This window comes from Dasypus novemcinctus, chromosome 3, assembly GCF_030445035.2.
Source record: "Dasypus novemcinctus isolate mDasNov1 chromosome 3, mDasNov1.1.hap2, whole genome shotgun sequence".
NCBI lineage: Eukaryota > Metazoa > Chordata > Mammalia > Cingulata > Dasypodidae > Dasypus > Dasypus novemcinctus.
Window position 1 is genome coordinate 1,938,153 of NC_080675.1, and position 24,239 is coordinate 1,962,391.

The 24,239-nt window shown below is 45.0% G+C and overlaps 1 protein-coding gene across 14 annotated transcripts in view; it reads left to right on the forward strand.

Moving 5' to 3' along the window:
* PPP1R13B (protein phosphatase 1 regulatory subunit 13B) overlaps positions 1–24,239 on the forward strand; it is a 130,106-nt gene that overhangs the window by 8,458 nt on the left and 97,409 nt on the right. For 6 of the 14 annotated variants that reach the window (XM_058290997.2, XM_058290999.2, XM_058291014.2 and 3 more), the window contains exon 1: positions 10,697–10,748. The exons of the other annotated variants lie outside the window; for them this stretch is intronic. In XM_058290997.2, the coding sequence (XP_058146980.1) occupies positions 10,722–10,748 (27 nt within the window). In that variant the 5' untranslated portion in view covers positions 10,697–10,721. Of the gene's footprint in view, positions 1–10,696; positions 10,749–24,239 lie in introns of those variants that run through there. 14 annotated transcript variants of the gene reach the window in all.

A 24,239-nucleotide genomic window follows, 5' to 3' on the forward strand; every position in this document is an offset into this window, starting at 1 on the left:
TTAATGCCGTGCTTTGCTTTCTGGGGTGCCGCCCTCGGGCCTGCGCAGCTCGCCCCACGGGCTGGCCCTCCTTGGTCTCTGTACCCCAGCACCTGGCCAGGGGGGCCCAGCCTCGGCCTCAGGTCAGTGTGCGTCTTTTCTGGAGACGTAGCCCGTGTCTGCGCTGGTGTTTCGTGGTCGGCCTTTTACTCCAGCGCACACCCACATCCCTGTCTAATGCCGTCCTTGACATGTAAATAACCGTGACCATCACAAATGACTCGCGTATAGACAGATTTTGGTAGAACCTGAGTGTGGTCAAAATGTGGAAAAAAAAAACCACACCCCAACAGGAACAGATGACTTGTGGCTGGAAATACAAACGTGAAGCCGCGCAGCCCAGTGGTGCTGGGCACCGGCTCTGGAGCCCAGGTCGTCTGGGGTCGGAGGCTGGCTTTGCCCCCACTGGCTCTGTGACCTTGGGCAGATTCTTTACTCTCTGCGCCTTATTTTCCTTCCCTTTAAAGTGAGGTTAGTAACAGTACACCTCCCGGGGTGGTTGTGGGGACGGTCATCTGCTTGGAGCGTTGTTGTTAATGCACATGATAGCGCTCGGTAAGTGTTGCTCTCCTTAAGTATTCTCCCGCACGCTTAAACCTTCGTGGGGGGTGAGAGTTCAGCAGGAAAAGGGGCCGAGGTGTGCTTTATCGCACTGAGCGGAATGCGTCAGCTCATAGTGATAATTGCAAAATCTGTCAGGTTGATAGCGGAGAGAATGTGTTCACTTTACTTAGAAATTAAAATTTGCCTTCTCTGTCCAGTAGCTTCTTCCTTTTTCTTTTTTTTAAGATTTTATTTTTTATTTTCCCTCTCCTCGTTGTTCATGCTTGCTTTCTGCTCTCTGTATCTGTTCATTGTGTGCTCGTCTTGTTTTTAAGAGGCACTGGAAACTGAACCCAGGACCTCCCATGTGGGAGGAAGGCACCTAATCACTTAAGCACCTCTGCTTCCTGCTTTTTGTTTCTCACATTGTGTTTTTCCTCCTTGTATCTTATTGTTTCCTCTTGTTGTGTCAGTTCACTGCTCCAGCCTGTTCATCAGCTCACTGTCTTGCCCTTTTTCGTTAGAAGGCACCAGGAACCAAACCCAGGACCTCTCACGTGGTAGGCGGGTGCCCAAATGTGTGAGCCACATCCACTTCCCTGCCTAGTAATTTCTGTCATCCAATTGTAGCTCAGAACCGGAATAACCTTCCCTTCAACTCTTTGTTCTTTCTGTGAGCTGAGTGACTCTCTCTCTCTCTTTCTGGTGTCTGTCTAAGTGGCGCCTCACCAGAGAGCCTTCCCAGTTCACCCTGTATAAAATGACCTGGCCCCACCGCGGTGTATTTTTCCTTGCAGTACTTGTATCCACCTGGCATTTATTTGTGAAAGCTCCATGCGAGCAGGGAGTCCCCAGCATGCTGTCCCCCTTGCTGAGGGCACAGTGGAGAGAAGGGTCTTCTTACCCTATCGTCCAGGGAAGTTTCAAAGAGGAGGGGACATTTGAGTGGGGTCTAGAAGGATTGCGAAGAGGGCTGGAGCTGATGGGGTTAGAAGTCGGGGTTAAGGGGTGCAGGGCACTGAGGTTCGAGTCTGCGAGGAGTGTGGAGGGAAACTGCCTGGAGCATGGGGGAGAGAGGTGCGAGGGAGGTGAGGCCAGAAAGGTCAGATCCTGCCTTCAAGTCGGAACTCAGTCCTGAGGAAGATAGGGAGCTGGTGAAGGATTTCAAGTTGGTTGTGAAGTGCTCCCGTTAAGCTTTATTTTTTAAAAATTTATTTCTTATTTATTTCTCTCCCCTTCCCCTCGCCCCGCTGTCTGCTCTCTGTGTCCATTCACTGCGTGTTCTTCTGTGTCTGCTTTGTATTCTTGTCAGTGGCACCGGGAATCTGTGTCTCATTCTGTTGCGTCATCTTGCTGCGTCAGCTCTCTGTGTGTGTGGCCACACTCCTGGGCAGGCTGCACTTTTGTCGCATGGGGCAGCTCTCCTTATGGGGCGCACTCCTTCCGCGTGGGGCTCCCCTACGCGGGGACACCCCTGCGTGGCACGGCACTCCTTGCGCGCATCAGCACTGCGTGTGGGCCAGCTCCACATGGGTCAAGGAGGCCCGGGGTTTGAACCCTGGACCTCCCATGTGATAGGTGGACGCTCTATCAGTTGAGCCAAATCCACCTCTTCCGTTAAACTTTAGAAAGTTAAAGTTGGCGCCAAGTGTGTGGCGTGGGGTTAGGGGAGTCTTAGGATAGTCCGGGAAGGAAAAGGTCTCTGAGCAGTCAAAACAGTCATCAGAGAATCTGGGCGCTGCTGCCTGGTGCAGAGGCCCTCGTTGCACTTGACCCTCATGCCACACAACCCTGATTGACCTGCTTCGTGCGCCTAGGGCCTGAGAAGGTGCAGCTGAGTTTGCCAGAGGTGCAGCTGCGGGCAGACAGCCTGCTTGGGGAGAGCGGTCTTGGTAGAGACGGGAGGGTGCAACTGAAAGCACAGCTGGTGGCAGCCACGAGTGGGCAGCCCCCCCCGGGGTCAGGGTGCTTTGTGCTCCTTGTGCCGACAGAGGCGAGGAAGTCAGGAATGCCGGCAGCTGCTTGGGACATTTTCAATGAGCTCCGCCCAGTGGAAACATAAAGTGGGCCACAAATGTAATTGCATGTTAAAAATGTGAAAAGAGACAGGTGAAATTAATTTCAGCATATTTCATTTAACCCAATATGTCCAAAATGTTCTTTCAACATGTAATTAATATCAAAACATTAATGGGTAGTTTGCATTTTTTTTCCATACTAAGTCTTGAGATTCCAGTCTGTATTACACTGACCACTCATCTTAGTTCAGAGTGGCCACATTTCAAGTGCTCAGTGGCCACATGTGGCTGGTGCCACCACATGGACAGCACAATTTTAGATTTGGTTCACACGAAGGGGTTACACCCCTCTCTGTTCAGGGAATGCTGCCGTTCACAGGAATGAAGAACTCAAGGATTCCAGGTGGCTGGGCTTGTGCTATAGTAGTTCTCAGTAGTTTTTGCTAATGGGTTTGAAAGCTGCAGATACGGTAGCAGCGAGCACAGATTTGGGGGCAGCTGTCTGGGTTTGAATCCCACCTCTGTCGCTGGCCTGCTTTGGGACCGTGCGCCGGGCTCAGCTTCCTCGGCTGTGAACGAGGCCCCAGCAGTGCCTCCCTCCTTGGGTTTTCCAGGAGTGACTGAGTTGTTGCATGTGAAGAACCACCAATTGCGGCCGGCATCCGAATGCACTCAAGATGTGCTCTTGACCATCTCCAAAATGTTAACTCGTTTCAAAGGTGTTCTTGCAGACTGCTTGATTTCAGATAGGCAGGTAACACGTTTTCACAGGAAAAGGAGAAATGTGACGTGATCTTTACGTGAGGATGCTTCCTAGGGGATGTCATTGGGTGGCTAATTTTCTTGTTTGCTCCAACATTGAGGCTGCTTAACAACCACAGAAATAGTGTGATTTAATGATTAAAGGATTTAGGATTACAATTAAAATTAAGAAATTTTTTGAAAGGATTTTTATCAACATTTAATTACTAGTAGTGTTAAAAATTAAACTACTCTTTCTCTCTGAAATACTTTATTAATCATCTATGTCAGAGAACTCTTTCTAGTTCTTCTCTGCAAACAGTAAATTCTAATAGTGGATTATTATTTATAATAATCAGAGTAGAAAAGAGTAACAAAAGTAAAATCAAAATGTGAAAAGATCTGTTTGGCAACAGGAGGATAGTTAGGAGGAGGTACTTTTATACCCTTGTAGAGTGAAGCTTGACTGGAATGTAACCACATTATGGAATGGTGATTTAGACCTCGTTTTGGCCCAGGAGGAAGCTGCGCTAAGGGGTGCTGTTCCCTCGTGACTTGTCCCCTGCGTGGAGGAGCAGTGTCCTGCGGCCTCCCCAGGGAGCGTTCAGAACAGCTTCTCCACTTAGAGCCAGCCTGCTCCCCCTCCGCAGCTCCCTCCCCAGCTCCCTCCGCAGCTCCCTCCCCAGCTCCCTCCCCAGCTCCCTCCCCAGCTCCCTCCGCAGCTCCCTCCGCCAACTCCTGCTCACCCTGCTTTTTTTCCCTTCTGCTTACTCTCTTGGCCCCAGCCCAGGTGGTGCCTCCTTTGGGAGCTCTTTCCTGGCCGTCTGTGGCTCCCAGGTGCTCTGCTCTTGCCACTGTCATCCTTACCTGCTGTTCCTCCCTGCTGTGCCCGTGCCGAGTGCAGAGGGTAGAGATGGCGGCTGCGTGCAGCGCTCAGAGCTGCCCAGGGCCTGCTCGGGGCAAACGCTCTCATGTCTTCTTAAACGTGTCCAGTTTAGGTTACATACAAGGCAGCATTTTGCTTTTATATTGTGGGTTTTGGCTTCTTGGGCCTATCACGCTGCATCGTTTTGTCATAAAAAGAAGCAAGCCTGTGAGCCTAATTTTAATCTCTTCATGTGGTTATTTGCCTCAAATTGTCAGCTCACAGTTAACAGAGACTGCGTTATGGTCAAATTGGTTTCGGATGGAGGCTCTTGTAGAGAGTTGCTAGGAGGTTTATACTATGGTTTATATGGGGTAACTCAGAAAATGGCATCTATTTACCGCAGCAGTAGGAGCAGGTCACGCTTTTTGTAGTAAAGCCAAAACAGCTAAATTCCATAAATTTAATGAAAATAAAAGTACCTTTGCATTTTTTTTGTCCACCGTTTTTTTGTTGTGTAGCAGTCATCATTGAAGTCTCTGTAATCTGAATATGTGTGGTTAATGATACTCTAATAAGAACCTGTTTCCAGCAAGTTGTGGGGTCTTGGCTGACAGTCAGATGTGCAGACTGGTGCTAGTGATTTCTGAAGCCACAATTCTGCACCACCGTGGACTCAGCCAGGCAAGAACTGTAAACTAGAGGCTCTCAGATTTGGGGGCTCAAATAGACATTTAGAATTTTATGAACACTCACTGGCTTCATATTTCCCTCCAAGTACTACCTAGCATCAGCTAAAAAATTTAAGTGCCTTATACTTTTTTTTTTAAGATTTATTTTTTATTTATTTTTCTCCCCTTCCCTTGCCCCCCCAGTTGTCTGCTCTCTGTGTCCATTCACTGTGTGTTCTTCTGTGACCGCTTCTATCCTTATCAGCGGCATGGGAATCTGTGTTTTTTTCTGTTGCGTCATCTTGCTGCATCAGCTCTGCCCATTCCTGGGCAGGCTGCACTTTCTTTCGCGCTGGGCGGCTCTCCTTATGGGGCGCACTCCTTGCGCGTGGGGCTCCCCTACGTGGGGGACACCCTTGCGTGGCACGGCACCCCCTGTGTGCATCAGCACTGCGCGTGGCCAGCTCCACACGGGTCAAGGAGGCCCAGGGTTTAAACCTTGGACCTCCCATATGGTAGGCGGGCACCCTAACCATTGGGCCAAGTCTGCTTCCTGCCTTATACTTTTGGCCTGAATATTTCAGTGTGTGTCTTGTGGTTTGAAGCCTTATTACAATTAGTTGGTCCCAAAGCCATGGTTTCTGGTCTCTGTTTCTGCAGTTAGGAGGGGCCGGATAAACACTGCCAGATCCGTGTTAGTGCTGCCGTCGTGTGATGTGAGAGCTGAGCGTGAGAGGTGGAGAAGCAGGTGGGCTCTGGGTGTGATGGGCCAGGAGGTGGAGGGAGAGAGGGGGGCTGGGCTCTGGCTGGGTGCTGGAGCAGTGCTCCCAGCAGGCGCGCTCCGGCCCCCTCCCTGCCAGGGCATTGTGAGAGATGTGAATGGCCCAGTAGGGAAGATAGAGGCAGCACAAAAACACAGTGGCGGTCAGCAAGTATTAACTTCTGCTCTGTGCCAACACAGCGCTAGGCCCTGGGACTTGAACGGGCTTGTGGTCAATTGGGAGGAGACCTGTGAACAGGGACACAGGTGGGCAGGAGCGCTGGAGAGCGCAGGCTTTGGGTCAGGTCGGCCTGTCCAGGCTGGCTCTGCCACTTGCTGGTATGTGACCTTAAGCGGGCAAGTTATATAACCTTTTGGGGCTGATTCCTTCATCTGCAAAAGGAAAAGTAGTATCTTTCTCTAAAAAAAAAAATTATGGGGTAAAGCAAAGAAATAATATACATCCTAAAAAAAGGAGATCTGTGTGTACTCACATGGAAAAATGCCCAAAGTATACAGAAAAGGGGTTATATGGTGGAGAAAAAGGTCTGAAAGGGCATGTCCTGGCATTTAAGATGTGAGTGATAAGGGGGACTATATTTTAAAAATTTCTTCTATTGTTTGACTTTAAAGAATTATAGGTGTGTTAATTTACCATCATTAGAAAAAATAAAAATAACCAGAAAGGGACTATCTTATTACCCAGGATTTCTGGTGGGATTGAAAGGAGGATGCACGCAGAGTGCGTAGCACACGGTCTGGACGCGTGTCAGGAAAAGGGTGCTGCTCCCGCTAGCAAGGAGGTGCTAGCTAAGGGGAGGAAGTGGGACTGCAAAGTTGTTCTTTTTTTAGGAACTGGGGCTGGCGGATTGAACCCAGGACCTTGTATGTGGGAAGCCGGCATTCAGTCACGAAGACATGTCGGCTCCCCCGAGTTGGTTTTCTCGTTTGTTTGCTTGTTTTGTTTTGTTCTTTTGTTTGTTTGGGGTTTTATTTTGAGGGAGACACTGGGAACTGAACCCCAGACCTCCCATGTGGGAGCCAGGCCTTCAGTCCCTTGAGCCACATCCACTCTTGTGACACGAAATCAGGCCCTGAGGTTTTGAATTTACAAATGCGTTGATTCCTCACGTGTAGGATCTTGTCAGGTGGGGCGCAGAGCTGGGGCGCAGAGTCCTGGTCCAGACTTTGGCCAGCCCCGGGTGAAGGAGGCAGGGCGCACGCCACACCTAGGGGAGGCCGAGCACCCCAACAACAGTTTTTCTCTTGCTCCCCATCCCCTCCCCTTGTTCTCGTTTGAGAGTGAAAACGCTGTCCACCTCACCTTAACGGGAGGGAAGGAAGTGGCCTGTCAGATGGTGCTATCTGTCCTCAAAGAGATGTTGGGACTCTCCTGGGAAATGTGGTGTAGCAGGCTTTTGGATTCATTCCTGGATTTAAATTCTGACCTTGAACATGCTCTCAAGCCTCACTTGAACCTGCTTCTCTGTCTGTAAGCTGGGAGTGTACACCACTTAGCTTGCATGTAGAAAGTGCGCAGTAAATGACTCTTTTCCTTGTTGGATGAAGGAGGGATTGGAAAATAATTTTTTGAGTTGGGATTGACAGGCCATTTTATGAGGTTTACCTTTCAGCTACTGGTAAAGTAGTTGAAACAAACCCTCTTCAAAAAGGAGATCTGTTTTGTGAGCTTCTGGTGTTTTCTTTTTAGACCTGATTTTATAAATATTTGTTGCTTTGTGATACTCATCTCTTGGGAGTGTGTTGTTGTAGATGAAACGAGGTCGTTTTTCACAGGCATGCTTTTTATTGGGTGCTCGTACATCCGGGTGTGCCTGGTTTTATGTGAGTTTAGGCCTGTTATTCTGGTAGTCTGTCCAGTTAGCATATTTTTTTTTTCACTAAAAAAGTGGTTGGTAAATTATGTGGTCATCTCAATTATACCCAGTTAAGTGTCGTGGATTTATTTATTTTTATCAAGATGGTGGTACTTAGCTTACTTTTTCCAGGATCCCTTTGATGTTTATGGAGCTGTCTTAACATATTTTTAAAGCATAGGTCTGTTTTGTGATTAGCTATCCTTTATTTATAATCTGCACTTGATTTTGTCTTCCGATGTCAATTTAGTTTCGTGGTATTCTATTACGCTTTGATTTCAACTCATTTCTACAATTTAAAAAGTATTGGGAGGGGTTCCCAACTTTTTTCAGTGCTGCAATTTATTACTAGCTATTCAGATAAGAGAGGGACGGAATAAGATTTGAGCAGATATGGTATGCCAGGCTTTGTGCTAGACATTTTACGGACATTCTCCTTTAATATTAAGTAAATGATGTAACAAAATTAAACCACTGAAAGGGAGGCAGCAATTGGGCTGAGAATCAATAGTCTTGGATTTCAGTCTTAGTTTTGTTACTAATAAGATTTATTATCCTTGACAAATACTTCCCGCTGTGGGCTTCTGCTTCCTTACCTGAATAACAGGTAAAGAGTGGTAGATAGATTCGATTCCTTCTGGCGCTAAGATTTTATGGCTGATCTTGATGATTGCTTAAATTTGAAACTCTAGGCATATTCCTTTTAATTTAAGTGGGTATTTTCAAAAAGATTAAGAAGCAAGTGGTTACTCTAACTTAACTCAAATTGCCGATTTTTAAAATCTTTTCTTTTTCCCCAAATAACTTTAGTGATTGATGAAAAAAAAAAATAAGGCATCTCTGTACTGTAGCCCTACAGTTACACCTTAAAATGTGTGCATTTCTTTTAATAGGCCTAGTGTGAATTGCCTTAGGGGGCAACATGTTTTATTTTCGTGTTAAATGTGAGTCCCCCTGAGAACATTCTGAGTGCTGAGCCAGCAATAACAGGTTGACTGTTTTTGAGAACAGAGGAGAAAGAAAACTCTTTTGCGGCCATGTAGAAAGAAGATAAGGCACAAGGAAAAGGTGATCTGTGGGATTCCAACCTCAGCTCCATTTTCTCCCCTCTTCCGGGTGTATATAGACACCCAGAAGCAAAATCACCTGATTTTGCTGAATAGTGGAATGGAGGCTCTGGACGTTATGAAGTGATGGGAAAGAAGGGGTTCTCCAAACTAGGGAAATCTGTTTCTCGTGCCTCAGGAAGTTGCTGGGGCTGAGTCAGGGATTCCTGCTGGCCCTTTCTCCTCTCCACTCTCGTGCTTGTGTTTTTGTTTGAAGTGGGCAGCTTGGCAAGGTGCTGGGGGCAGTGTGGTTTGCTGGGAATGGTGCTCTTGGAGCCGTTCAGGCCTCTGTGTCATGTCTCCCCTCTGCTGCCTGGAAACTGGTACCTTGAGAGTTACTGAGCCTTTTGCACTCCTCTTTCCTCATATGTAAATTGATAATGTAGTAGAGTTTATTTTAGTTATAAGTGGCAGAAGTCAACTCGTTTTCCAACCTCTCAGAAAAGAGGGGGATCTATCGGAACGATGCTGTGTGGGAGAGCTGAATGACCAGATCTTCAAATGGAGCGGGGCCAGGGCGCGCCTCTTCCCCTCGCAGTCACGGCAGTTCTTGTCAGCTGTGCCACCACTCAGCTGCTGTGCCACCTGTGCAGGCCAGCGTCGGCCTTCTCCCGGGCCCTGGGGTTAGCCTCCTGAGCGCCCTGGCGTTTCTCTGCTCCCCGCCCTGGCCTCAGGGAAGCCCCTAGAGGAAGCCTGTCTTAGGCTGGACACGCGCTTCTTGGCTCAGCCCCCTCCATGGGTTTCCAGTTTCACGCTGGGCAAGAGCCTGAAGAGCCCTCCTCTCAGCTGGCTTCTTGCAGGTGCTTCTCCGCTCCCCCCCAGTACCTGCTGCCCTCGGGGCGGGTGCCCTTTTTGCCTCGGGGGCGGCGTTGCTCCCTCTGCCGGGTGCTCCGCTTTCAGGCCGTGCTTCACTCCCTGGCACTGTAGGGGCTTTATTCCTCCTCACAGAGGCCTTCTCTAACCAGCCCCCTCCCAGTCTCTTCCTCCTCTAGCTTCCTCCCTAGTATGTATCACATCCACCATACAGTACGTTTTACTTATTTATTTTGTCTCTTTGCATGGGAGCAGGAACCCTGACCACTTTGTCAGTTGTAATCTGCAGGTCTAGCACATAGTAGGCACTCAGGAAATACTTGTGAATTAAAGAACATTTTCAGCAAGAGTCTTTCTTAGCCAAGAGGGCTAGGTCATGAAAAATAGTGTGACCCAGGGACCTTGCCCACGTGTGAGTCCTGGAGCAGGAGAGAGCGTTGCCCTCGGAGACCGTCCCAGTTGGCGTCCCTCGAGTTGTGTGAGTGTGCGGTGGGTGCTCAGAAAACAGTCATTTCCCCTGTACAGCCGTTTAGCTACCTGGAAGCGTTAACATTTAGAACGACAGTCGTTCTCCATAATAGAGGCTGTAGTTTGGAAGAGTAGAAATTACCATAGTATAATGATATGAAATACACAAGCGGCCAAATGTTTTATTAAGTGATGAATACATAATTCTCTCTACAAAAGAAAGGGTTTTAAGGTTCTGCAAATTTTACACAGGTTTTTATAAGGGCTTTTCTGGTATCTGAGGAGACCCACAGGCCAGGCTCATAAAAGAGGTGAACTCGTAGAGCAGGAAGGCATCAAAGCCTTCATTTTAGCCTTTCTTCAGTAGGAAATTTTTTTGCCTGGAGACAGTTTAGGCTGCTGAACACATTTCTTTTTAGATGTCTCTAACTTGCTCTCATGTTCATAGATGCTGTTTTTAAGAGGTACGCGTTGTGTACATCATAGGTATGAAGTGAGTTCTTCCATTATAAAAAAATAGTATGACTCTATGTTCCTATCTCATACTCTCAGATAAAGATTGTTACCTATAGTTCATCAAAATGAACTTGAATAGTTGTGTGTGTATGTTTTTTAAGTGTTCATGAATTTAGTCACTGTTTTGTTCCTGAACTATTTAAGTAGAAACTTAAGCTTCGGAGTCAAACGCATCTAGGTTGGCCGCTCGTGTCTGGCACTTTTTAGTCACGTGACCTTGGGCGAGTCCTACAATCTGTCTGCGGAACAGGGTCACCCTAGCACTTAGCGCCACAGATCTGCTGGGAGAGGGGTGGGATGCAGTATGTGTAAGGGCCGGGCGTGGAACATGGTAAGCACTACAGTAATTGCTGCTGTTATTAGTAATTGTAAGTCCTTTGATCTTAAGTATCTTGTTATAAACTCAATTCTGAAAATACTGTGAGTACTTGAAGAATATGGAGAAAAGAAAAATTTGTAGCTCTGTACATACCCTACTTAGAACAAGCAAATAATTTTCCTAACCCTAAAATACAAACTATGCATTTATTATAAAAACTTACTTTAAAACTTGTAAGTTCCACTTATTTAAGTTGATAACTAACAGTAGGACAATTTTTTTTATAACATTTCATATAGAGCTAGAGCTTAGTAAATATATATGTAGTCTTTTGATTGTGATTTCTAGCTTGTGGTTACAGTTTCTTTGAATAATGCTAACAATGGACTTTTTCTTCCATGGAACTGACCTAATTAGGTGAAACTTTATCCACCACATCACTCTGCTGCTGTAACAACTGTGGTCTGTCTTGTTTCATTAGAGCGTTTTATCATCGTTGGTGTCATTAGTGCCTGAGTTTAGATGCCACAAGGCCTAAGGGACATCTATTTAAGTATTTTCCCTTTGTAAGTGGCATAGATAATCTGCAGGCACTGGAATGTTTGTTTTCCACACTTCACCTTTGCTTAGTTTTCTCCATAGGAGAAATGTTTGAAGAATGGTAACTCAGAGCATTATAAGCAAATTCGAAGTAGCATCATGATTTTCAAGAGCTGGGCCATATCTGACAGCATTTTATTTTATTTTATTTTTTTATTAACACATTTTTTTATTAAAGTTAATAGATCACATAGAACGTTACATTAAAGAAACATTAGAGGTTCCTGTATACCCTCATCCCCCCACCCTACTCCTCCCACACCAACAGCCTTCCCCATCGTTGTGACCCACTCATTGCACTGGGTGAACACATTTTGGAGCACTGCTGCACCACGTGGATAATAGTTTACCCTGCAGTTCACACTCACCCCCGGTACATTCAGTGGGTTATGGCAGGATATATAAAGTCCAGCATCTGACCCTGCAAAATCATTTAGAACAACTCCAAGTCCCAGAAATACCCCCACATCACATCTCTTCTTCCCTCTCCCTGCCCTCAGCAACTACTGTGGCCAGTTTCTCCATGACAGCATTTTTAAAAAGACAGCAGTGCCATTAGATTTACTTTTCCTTTCTTAATTGTTTTCTGATTTTATATCATATGAATATTTATTATGGTGTATTTACATACATATTATTATAGTATTCTTCAGGGTCATTATTTTGTGTTATCTATGTTGTTTAAAGCCCTATTTTTTGCTGGTGAAAGAATTAACACTGAACTTTTGTTATTAGCAATCATGAAAAAATAGAATTTGTATAACTAAATGTTTATTACCCAAGAAAAGGAAAAAAAATGTAAGGAAATAATATAATGTTTATTTAAAGTTGTTTCCATTGAGAAGACTACTTTACTGATTGTATAGGTTGAATATTTGTCATAGTTAAAAAAAAAACCACTTTACAGATGTATGTTACATACCATAAATTTTACCCTTTTAAATTGTGTAATACAGGGTTTTTTAGTGTATTCACAGAGTTGTGCAATCACCACCACTATTTAATTTCAGAACATTCTCATCACCTTACAAAGAAACCTCACACCCATTAGCAGTCAGTCCCATTTTACTGGCAACCACTGATCTGCTTTCTGTGCCCATGGATTTGCCTATTCCTGACATTTCATGTAAGTGGAATCCTATAATGTGTGGCCTTTGTGTCTGGCATAATGCTGTAGCATGTGGCAGTCAGTACTTCATTCCATTTTATGGTTGAATGACATTCCATTGAATGGATATACCACATTTTGTTTACCCAGTCATTGTTTGTTGGTCATTTAGGTAGTTTCCACTTTTGAGCTATTATGAATAATGTTGCTGTGAACATTCATGTAAATTTTTTGTGTAGATGTGCTTTTAATTCTCTTGGGTTTACATGTAGGAGTGGATAGATGTGTTTTTAAAAATGTATATATGAATATATTTTCTTGAATTTTGCAATGCAGTATGTAGAGAGAGGAAGTCTTATTCTGAAACTTATTGGTACACATAATTTAAATTTTTGAAAGATCAAGAAAATTTGATTAGAACATTTATGTATGTTTAGCTTAATAGTCTTTATAAATAAGTTAATTAGAAAAGATGCCATGATTCTTTGTTATGGTTCTCCAGTACAGTACTTAGAAGAAAAAAGTTCTTGCTTTGAATTTTAGATCATTTGAAATGTAAACAACACTGGATAAGACTTGGTTAATTGGGAAGTTATTATGGATTGGAAGTTATTATGTATTGTCATTAGGGAGGTGTTATCCTTCCTTTAATTTTCGAATACTTTAGAGTAGTGTGGTAGAGTAACGATTAGGGTTAGGGTCACGGTCGGTAGAGGTGCAGAGCATAAGCCTTGGAGTCGCACCAGAGTGCAAGCCCGGCTCTGTGACCTTGAGCAAGTTACTTCTCTGAGCCTGCCCTCCCTAATCTGTACGTGGAGAGTAATGCCTACCTCACAGACAGGTGTGAGAATCAAGCATGTCTAAAGTGCCTAATAAGAAGCACCTGGTAAATGGCGAGGGATGGATTTTCCTCTGGTGCAGTGGTTTTGGGGAAGTCTTGGTGGGTTTCCTGCAGCTCTTAGAGCAGCCTCTGTCAGCCCTTGTGGACCTTCACTCACAGTGAGATTCCTTTCCTTTACTGTGACTCAGTTCTTACACACACACCTGCCTGTCTGCCCAAAAGTTTCAGGAGACAGTTGCCCTTACCATGTGGAATGTACTGCTTTATTTTCTTTGATTCTATTACATTAAAAAAAAAGACAAAGTGGTCCAGAGGCACTGTGTTGATTTTGCAGCCCACTAGCAGGCTGTGACCTGCCTGTCGTTCACACAGGTGATATCAGTGACCCAGCAGTCACTCCAGGCAGTGACTCCCAGCACTGATGGGTAGCAGTATCAGAGTGGATGTTGCCATTTTTCTATTCTAGAGGATTAAATTTTAGTGAAGGCATTAAAATTGGACAGCTCCATTACCTTGACACCCTACAATAATGGCACATCTAAGGCATTACAGAAAACTTCACGAATTTTGCATCTGTGAGGTTTTAGACAGGTTCTTTCAAAATGCATATGCTTTTGAATCCTGCAGGGGTTAGGTAAAAGGTCAAGGGAAGCTCAGGTGTCTATTTTCTATTCCCAGGAATCATGTCGAACCAAGTTTTACCAGTTCAGATTGGTGAAGGGCAATTTTTGAATGCTGGAACACACACACACATATAAATGTATGTCTTTATTTTCATTTTAACTTTTTATTGTGGTCACATATTACAATATAACATTTCCCACTTTAGCCACTTTCTTTTTTTTTAATTTTTTTAATTTTTAAATTTTTAAATTTTTTTGTTTCTCTCCCCTTCCCCTCCTCCTGCCCCAGTTGTCTGTTCTCTGTGTCCATTTGCTGTGTGCTCTTCTTTTGTCTGCTTCTGTTGTTGTCAGCGGCATGGGAATCTGAGTCTCTTTTTGTTGCGTCATCTTGTTGTGTCAGCTCTCCATGTGTGTGGCGCCATTCTTGGGCAGGCTGCACTTTCTTTCGTACTGGGCAGCTCTCCTTACGGGGCACACTCCTTTTGTGTGGGGCTTCCCTACGCGGGGGCACCCCTGCGTGGCAGGGCACTCCTTGTGCGCATCAGCACTGCGCGTGGGCCAGCTGCACACGGGTCAAGGAGGCCCAGGGTTTGAACCGCGGACCTCCCATGTGGTAGGCATTTGCCCTAACCACTGGGCCAAGTCCGCTTCCCAGCCACTTTCAAGTATACAATTCTATAATGTTAATTACATTCATAACATTGTATTACCATCACCACCATCCACACTGGAATACATATATATATATATATATATATATATGTATATATTTTATATCTCTCCCCTTCCTCCCTTTCCCCCCCCAGTTGTCTGTTCTCTTTGTCCCTTCACTGTGTGTTCTTCTCTGTCCACTTGTATTCTGTCAGCAGCACTGAGAATCTGTGTCTCTTTTTGTTGCGTCATCTTGCTGTGTCAGCTCTCTGTGTGTGTGGTGCCGCTCCTGGGCAGGCTGCACTTTTCTTGGATGGGACGGCTCTCCTTACAGGGTGCACTCCTTGCGCATGGGGCTCCCCTACGTGGGGGACACCCCTGCATGGCAGGGCACTCCTTGTGCGCTTCAGCACTGTGCATGGACCAGCTCACCACACGGGTCAGGAGGCCCTGGGGTTGAACCCTGGACCTCCTATGTGGTAGGCAGACGCTCTCTCAGTTGAGCCAGATCCACTTCCCTGGAATATATATTTTTAAAAACGTTAAATTTTTAAAGTAGATAAAAACAGAGATTTGACCTAAATAATAATTCATACAGTTATTGAACTAATTAAATGAGTCTTTCCCAGTAAGTAGATGCTTCTCAAATATTTAAATAAAGCTGTACTCTCTAGGGTTAAATGTGTACGCCTGCAATCTTACACCTCTCATTTACTTAGACATTTTCACTGCTCACCAAAGGTCAAGTCTATTTCTTTTGCAAAATAGCACAAATTCCAATTTATAGAAATTAAATATAACATGATCTTACTAAATTATACTTCCATTTAATTCTTTGGAGTTATTTCTTTCTCTTCAAAATTGCAATAATGGGGAAACCTACCTCCTGTTAATCCTTTAGTGCCACCTTGTGGAAAGAGGAGCAGGCTTAGCAAGTGAAGTTCATGAATCTCTAGATCTGCCAGATATCACATATATGTGTACAGGATTCCTGACTTTTGTACCAACATTTTTAAAGTTTTTTTCCCCCATTCTCTCTGATGTGGTCTAACTCAGTGATGAGAAAGGTAAAATATTGGCATGTTTCTCAGGAGACCATGGCAGTGAGAGCAAGTGCAGGCACCGACGCTTCATGGCTCAGTCTACTGTAAGAAGACATTTTATATATAATTGAGGAAATTTACCGAGTGCCTTCTCCATGCTAGGCATTGCTTCATCCCTGGTGACAGAGCAGTGAACATACATAAATTCCTGCTTTCAGGGAACTTATGTTCTAGGAGGAGACAGAGGATAGACAAATGAGATATAAACAGATGAGGTGGAAGTGAGTGCTAAGAAGAAAGAGTTAAAGCAGAGAAGTATAGAGAGGAAAAGCCACCTCACACCTTGCTGCTGTTGTGTGTGTTTTGGGTCGGGAAGCCTTCCTTGATAAGGTGGAATTTGAACAGGGGCCAAAAAGAAGTGAGGCATGTAGCCATGCTGGTGTCTGGGTGGAGAGTGGAGTAGGTGGAAAACAGCAAGTGCAGAGGCCCGGAGGCAGAAGGTGGCTTGCTCTTTTGGGGGAACAGTGGAAAGAACCATGTGACTAGAGCAGGGAAATGAAGGGACACATGATAGGAGTAAGATCAGAGAGGTGTGCATGTTCGTATGTGTGAAAGATGAAGTACAGATACATGCCACATAGGTGACACTGACCAGGCGCCCAAGCCCAAATACCATATGATTCCATTTAGATGAAATGTCCAGAGTAGGCAAGTCCGTAGACACAGAAAGTACATTACTGGTGGCCTGGGGTTGGGGCAGTGGGAGTTTACTGGCTTAGGGTTTTGTTTTTTTTTTTTTTTTAAGATTTATTTATTTTATTTCTCCCCCCCCCACTCCCCCCCATGGCTTAGGGTTTTGAGACTAGGGGACGTCCAGAATCCAGGTGTGGTCAAGGCGGGCTCCTCTGTCACGTGGCAGTGCCCGTGGCGGCCTGGCCTGGCCTCTCCCTTCTTTGGGTTCTGTTGGCTCCGCCTCTGACCTTCCCTCCCCGTGACCTCTCCTACGAGGCCTTCAGTGGTAGGCTTATGATCCATCCAGATTCAGTGGGACGCCCCTCGTCGAAGGTCCCTTCCAAGGCTCACGCCCACAGGAATGGAATATGTTTACTGTGCTTTTTGGGGGGACATAACTTCAAAGCACCAGAGTGAGCAGATGGTCTATTTCTGGGTTTTTCAAACTTTTTTTAATTTAAAGAAAAGTGTAGGTTGTGATACATTAGATGATTTCTAGACCAGTTAGTGGGTCACAGCTCACTGCTGAGAGTCAGAAACTGTTGCATTAAATTAAGGGAACCACTGGTTATTTATTTAAATCCACAATTTTATTTATTTACTTTTCAGTAAGTTTTGATCCTTGAGGGGTGCAGCATCGCGTGAATTTGGTGTCCCGTGGCCTCCGCAGGAAGGGTGCTTCGGGATTTAGCACAAACATGCCGCTGTTCGCACAGGCACGAGTTACGCCTCCCTGTGTCGTCCTGGTCTGGTTAGGCTTGCTGCCGGGCGCCGCTGTGCTGTTCTTTGCTTTGCTCATAGAAGCGCATCTCTTGCCCAGAGAGAACTCAGTGCCTTCTCTGGCATAAACGCCTTCAATTCTGAGAAGAGCTGTGTATTTGCTCTGGTTCCGGAGCCCCCATTTATAGCCAGCAAAAGCGGCTGTGCACCCAGCCTTCCAGATGTATTTGCTGTGTCAGAACTCCTGCTCCCAGCAGGCCTCCGCAGGCCCCAAGGTGGCGGGAAGAGGATGTCCCCTTGGTCGTTCAGTGTGATGGATGTTGTAGAGACAGCCCCAGTCTCTTCTGGGGGTGTGTAAGAGGAGGCTCCTCGCACAACTGGGGTCAGAATGGACAGGTAGTGAGTGGTGTCTGGAAATGCTGCGAGAGGAACTGGATGTTTAGATGCTCAGGAAGGATGAGGCGAGGTTGCCAGGGTCGGTTGGCATGATTCATCCAGGCAGAGGGCATGGCATGGGGAAGGTGTGTGTAGGGCATTTCCCGACCACATGATGAATTTGTCTAAGTATATAGTATAAATCCTTGTATGGTTTTCTAACTGCAGTTAACCAAATCTTTTTATTCTCAACATACTAATCTTTTAGGAAGAATAAGCGTATTTTCTTCTTTTCCTTCTTTCCCTTTTGTTTTCTTTAATTCCCTTAATCCTATTTGTTTTCATCTACTCTAAAATATGACTAACCTCTGTTTCATGTGTACCATTAGGAAAGAAAAAACTGCCAATTAAATTGTGAAGTGCCTTCAGTTGTAAGCTATATTATTTCAAAGATGTTAAAATATAAACAAAAAGTGCATCTAGAATCAATAAAATAGGATTATTTGTGTTGGAGACTTTCAGGTTTTTTTTTGCTATGGAAATCTTTCTGGAATAACAGTAGTAGTCACATTCCTTTTCAGCTTGAATGGAGGTAATGCTTTAGAGAAGTATTGTACCACTAAGTTAGTACCAGCTTAATTAATCTTCAGAGTTTAATTCTCTCATGATTATAATAAAATTAGTTTTGATTTAATAATAGCAATTAGGGAAAGTGAATTTTGCTGAGATTAAGAAAGACAGGGTTTACCAAAGACTATATAATATAATGTAAAAAAAAATAGAAGTACCATTTAGTGACTTGGGGACAATTTGGGATTTCTTAGCTTTTAAAAAATAGTTCAGATGCACAACCCTACTTATTTATGGACTGAGAAATCTTAGTAGTTCAAAAAATGCCCCTGAGTAGTGCCCTGCTAGCCTTCAGCTGACAGCATGCTCATGAAGGACACTGCTCTCAGGCAAGTGACCCCAAAGCATGCCTGTGCCAAGGCAGGCTGCTCCCGCTGCCCTCTGCTCAGCGTGTGCGTGGCCGGAGGTGAGGCTGGTAAACTGCTGGCTCCGACCAGAGACCCTGGTCTTAGGTGATATCCACGTCTCCTGGCCCGAAGTGCTGCGAACAAGCCTCAGCGTGCTGAGCAGGCCCGGGGTCGGGAGCGAGCAGCAGAGGGGCTAAGGAGGCCCCAGAACAAGGACCGGCCGCCGCTTGTCACCTGTGGTCACAGGACGGAGAGGGGGGCAGCAGTGAAACTTGAAACTTTGATTTATAAAACCCAATTTGCGAAAATATTATTTAGATCTTAGCACAAACTATCAAATCACAGTGGAAAATTTTTACCATTAGAAATATAAAATAAATTGTGCAAACAAGAATAAGAATATTCATTTGTTTCTGATGAAACAGTTATGGCAAACCCCTTCAGTTCTGGACTTGTTGGGAGTGGATCCAGGTATTACTTATTTTATTCCAAATTCTATAAATCCCAGACCATTTATATATGTCTGCATTTAAAGCCCCTGCCTTTTTTCCCCTGTAAATCCCATTTATGGGTAAGCAGAGATGACTATTATAAAAATGCTTGTTTATCGAACAGACTGCATGTTATCACTTAGATTACATGCATGTATTTCCTCAGTTACAGCATATGGTAGAGGTTTTATGGTCCGTGCGTCATTCCTTGAGGCAGCCAGGTTTTGGTGCGTCTGCTTTGTGTCAGGTAGACTAGAGATTCAGAGTGAGCCGTGCTCAGCTGTGAGGAGCGTAGCCTCCAGCGAGGGAGGGAGACGTTGGTGCTACGGGGACTTGTGTAAAGAAGGCATGTGGGGAGAGTCACAGATCACGAGGAGGGATCACGAGGAAGGAGTGTCGCCGTCCCTGGCCAGAGGAGCTGGTGAGGAGAGGTTTTGCAGGGCTGAGTTTTGAAGGGTAAGTAGTTTACAGGAAAGCAGGTGGGAAAGAACATTCTGGATAGAGGGAACAGTGGCCTGATAGGACACGATGGCATTCGGAGTGTGGCTCCACGTGCAGATCCGTGGGTGAAGGGGCTAGCACCGGCAAGGCGGGGGCGGGAAGTAGAGAGGATGCGTGTTTGCTGTCCTCCGTGTGGATGGTTTGTCCTCCAAGCTGGACTTTCTCAGGGTATATTCTGTGAAAATGTAAGCTCCAGGAGATTCTCTCTTGGGGGAAAAATAGAGAGATACACATGTGCATTACAACATCAGACTCTTAAGGATGCTCAGTAAAGAAACCTTTTTCCAGGTGATATCCCAGAAAAAATGTCTGGGAAAAGGCTGCTGGAGGCAGTAGGAGGCTCTTGGGTCTTTTGTACCAGCAATGACTTCACTTGATTTACATTTAGAAAATTAACTGGCAGCCATGAAGGTCAGTTGGCATGGGGAGAGATAGGGGATGAGGAAATCGGATTAAAAAAAAATTAATTTTGGTTACATAAAATTTGACCATTGGTATGAATTAAAGAGGTTTGATTTCAAAATGTAGGTATTTAGGACACTTAAAAGAAAAATATTGTAACTGTGATCTAAAACGTATCATGGGTGTCCCAGAAAGAGAAGAGAAGGGAAAAGGGGAAGAAAGAATATTTCAAGAAATAATGGTAGGAAATTTCCCAGCCCTTTTATTTTTTATTTTTTTTTAAGATTTATTTATTTATTTAATTCCCCCCCCTCCCCTGGTTGTCTGTTCTTGGTGTCTATTTGCTGCGTCTTGTTGCTTTGTCTGCTTCTGTTGTCGTCAGCGGCACGGGAAGTGTGGGCGGCTGCTCTTTCTTTTCGCGCTGGGCGGCTTTCCTCACGGGCGCACTTCTTGTGCGTGGGGCTCCCCCACGCGGGGGACACCCTTGCGTGGCACGGCACTCCTTGCGCGCATCAGCACTATGCATGGCCAGCTCCACACGGGTCAAGGAGGCCCGGGGTTTGAACCGCGGACCTCCCATATGGTAGACGGACGCCCTAACCACTGGGCCAAAGTCCGTTTCCCTTCCCAGCCCTTTTAAAGGACATAGATATCCATGTTTATGAAGCACAACCTACTCCCTTCTGAGTAAATCTGAATAGATCAACTCCAAGACATGTATTAATCAGAATGTCAAATACCGAAGACAGAGAGAATTCTGACAGCAGCAAGAGCAATGTATAGCATATAAAGGGGAAACGGACTTGGCCCAGTGGTTAGGGTGTCTGTCTACCACATGGGAGGTCCACGGTTCAAACCCCGGGCCTCCTTGACCCGTGTGCAGCTGGCCCATGTGCAGTGCTGATGTGCGCAAGGAGTGCCCTGCCACGCAGGGGTGTCCCCTGCATAGGGGAGCCCCACGCGCAAGGAGTGCGCCCCGTAAGGAGAGCCGCCCAGCGCGAAAGACAGTGCAGCCTGCCTGGGAATGGCGCCGCCCACACTTCCCGTGCGGCTGACGACAACAGAAGCTGGCAAAGAAACAAGATGCAGCAAATAGACACAGAGAACAGACAACCGGGGAGGGGGGGAATTAAATAAAATAAATAAATCTTAAAAAAAAAGAAAAGAAAAAAAGCATATAAGGGATACCCAATAAGATTAAGTTCTGGTTTCTTATCAGAAACCCTGGAGGCAAGAAGGCAGTGATATAATGTATTTAAGATACTGTAAGATAAAAACTTCCAACCAAGAAAAGTATATCCAGTGTTACAGTCTGAAAAGAAAAGACAGGAGAGAGAGGCTTGGAAGAAAGTATAGAAATGAAGATTATATCAGTAAAAGTAAGAAAAAGTCTCAAAAGAGAGGTGAAAATAAGGCAGATAAAACCCAAAAGTTAAAATGGGTGAAATAAGAACTTCGTTTACAGTAGTAACATTGAATGTTAGTGGATTAAACTCCCCAGGCAAAAGACACAGACTGGTGGAACAGATAAGAAAATATGAGCCACCTGTATGCTGTCTGCGAGACCAGGGATACCAATAGATTGAAAATGAAAGGCTGGAAAAAAGTATTCCATGCATGTAAGAACAACAACAAAGAGCTGGAGTAATTCTATCAGATGAAACAGACTGTAAAAGACACTAGTGCTAGCCTAACCTAAAAAAAAGACGGTAGTAATGCATAACCTGAGGAGAAAGTTGGGAAAAACTCCATTTACAATAGTGACTAAAATGATCAAATATTTAGGAATAAACTTCACTAAGGATGTAAAGCACTTGTATTCTGAGCCGCCCAGGGCAAAAGAAAGTGCAGCCTGCCCAGGAATGGCGCTGCACACACGGAGAGCTGACACAACAAGATGACGCAACAAAAATAACACGGATTCCCGGTGCCGCTGATGAGGATAGAAGCGGTCCCAGAAGAACACACAGCTAATGGACACAGAGAGCAGACAACTGGAGGGGGTGGGGAGGGGAAAGAAATAAATAAATCTTTTTTTAAAAAAATTAAAAAAGACCTTAGTAACTGGAAGAACAACAGTTCAGGCTCATGGATTGGAAGACTAAATATCATTAAGATGTCAATTTTACCCAAATTGATATATACAATTCATTGCAATCCCCCCAAAATGTCATCAGCATTTCTTAAATAAATGAAAAACACAATTATCTAATTTATTTGGAAGGGTAAAGGGTCCCAAATAGCTAGAAACATCTTAAAAAGGAAAAGCGAAGTTGGAAGACTCTCACTTCTGGACTTTAAATCATATTACATAGCTACAGTGGTAAAAACAGCATGGTACTGGCATAAAGATAGATACAGACTAATGGAACCGAGTTGATGGTTCAGAAACAGATCCTCACATCTATAGTCAAGTGATTTTTGACAAGCTAGTCAAACACCCAGCTTGGGCAGTTTGGGCAGAACAGTTCATTCAACAAATGGTGCTGGGAGAACTGGATACCCATAGCCAAAAGAAAGAAAGAGGACCCCTATCTCACACCATATACAAAAATTAACTCAAAATGTATCAAAGACCTAAATATAAAAGCAAGAACCATAAAGCTTTTAGAAGAAAATATAGGAAAACATCTTCAAGACCTGTTGGTAGGTGATAGATTCTTTAAGGAGATATTCTTATTTAAAAATAAATAATAGAAGGAAGCAGATATGGCTCAAGTGATTGCGCTGCCACCTACCACATGGGAGGTCCCGGGTTTGGTTCCTGGCACATCGTAGAGAAGGTGGGCAGGTGCGGTGAGCTGACGCAACAAAAGAGACACAACAAACCAGGGAGGTGAGGTGGTCGGGTGATTGAGTGCCTCTCTTCGACATGGGAGGTCCTGGGTTCTGTTCCTGGTACCTCCTAAAGAGCAGATGAGCAGAAACAGCAGACAGCAACCGCAAATAAAGAGTGAGTGGGGGGATAAATAAATTTTTAAAAATAGTAATAATAGGGTGAGTTGAGGGGGAAATACACCAAGTGTAAGATATGGACTATAGTTAGTAATAAGATTTTGATGATGATCTTTTGTAATTTGTAACAAATGTCTCACGAAAATGCAAAGTGTTGGTGGTAGGTTGATGTATGGGACCCTTGTATGATATGCATGTCTGTTTTGTAAGTTCACAACTTTTACTCTACACTTATTGTTTTTTTTTTTTTTTTTTTTTTTAAAGATTTTATTTATTTAATTTCCCCCCCTCCCCTGGTTGTCTGTTCTTGGTGTCTATTTGCTGCGTCTTGTTTCTTTGTCCGCTTCTGTTGTCGTCAGCGGCACGGGAAGTGTGGGCGGCGCCATTCCTGGGCAGGCTGCTCTTTCTTTTCACGCTGGGCGGCTTTTTTTCTCACGGGTGCACTCCTTGTGCGTGGGGCTCCCCTACGCGGGGGACACCCCTGCGTGCCAGGGCACTCCTTGCGCGCATCAGCGCTGCGCATGGCCAGCTCCACACGGGTCAAGGAGGCCCGGGGTTTGAACCGTGGACCTCCCATGTGGTAGACAGACACCCTAACCACTGGGCCAAGTCCGTTTCCCCTTTATATGCTATACATTGCTCTTGCTGCTGTCAGAATTCTCTCTGTCTTCGGTATTTGACATTCTGATTAATACATGTCTTGGAGTTGATCTATTCAGATTTACTCAGAAGGGAGTAGGTTGTGCTTCATAAACATGGATATCTATGTCCTTTAAAAGGGCTGGGAAGGGAAACGGACTTTGGCCCAGTGGTTAGGGCGTCCGTCTACCATATGGGAGGTCCGCGGTTCAAACCCCGGGCCTCCTTGACCCATGTGGAGCTGGCCATGCATAGTGCTGATGCGCGCAAGGAGTGCCGTGCCACGCAAGGGTGTCCCCCGCGTGGGGGAGCCCCACGCACAAGGAGTGCGCCCGTGAGGAAAGCCGCCCAGCGCGAAAAGAAAGAGCAGCCTGCCCAGGAATGGCGCCGCCCACACTTCCCGTGCCGCTGACGACAACAGAAGCAGACAAAGCAACAAGACGCAGCAAATAGACACCAAGAACAGACAACCAGGGGAGGGGGGGGAATTAAATAAATAAATAAATCTTTAAAAAAAAAAAAAAAAGTACACAAGATGGGAGTGTGGGTGTACTCTTACTAGCCGTGGGAGTTGGACCTGTAATAAGTTTTAAGATCAGGAAGTATGAGTCCTCTAACATTATTCTTTTTTCAAGATGGCTTTGGCTATCTGGGGTCCCTTACCCCTCATTTAAATTTGATGATTGGTTTTCCTTTTTCTGCAAAAAAGGTTGTTGGAAATTTTATTGGAATTTCATTGAATCTGTAAATTGCTTTGGGTAGAATTGCTGTCTTAATATTTTAAGTCTTCCAATCCCTGGACATGGGATATCATTCCGTTTACTTTAGGTCATCTTTGATTTTTT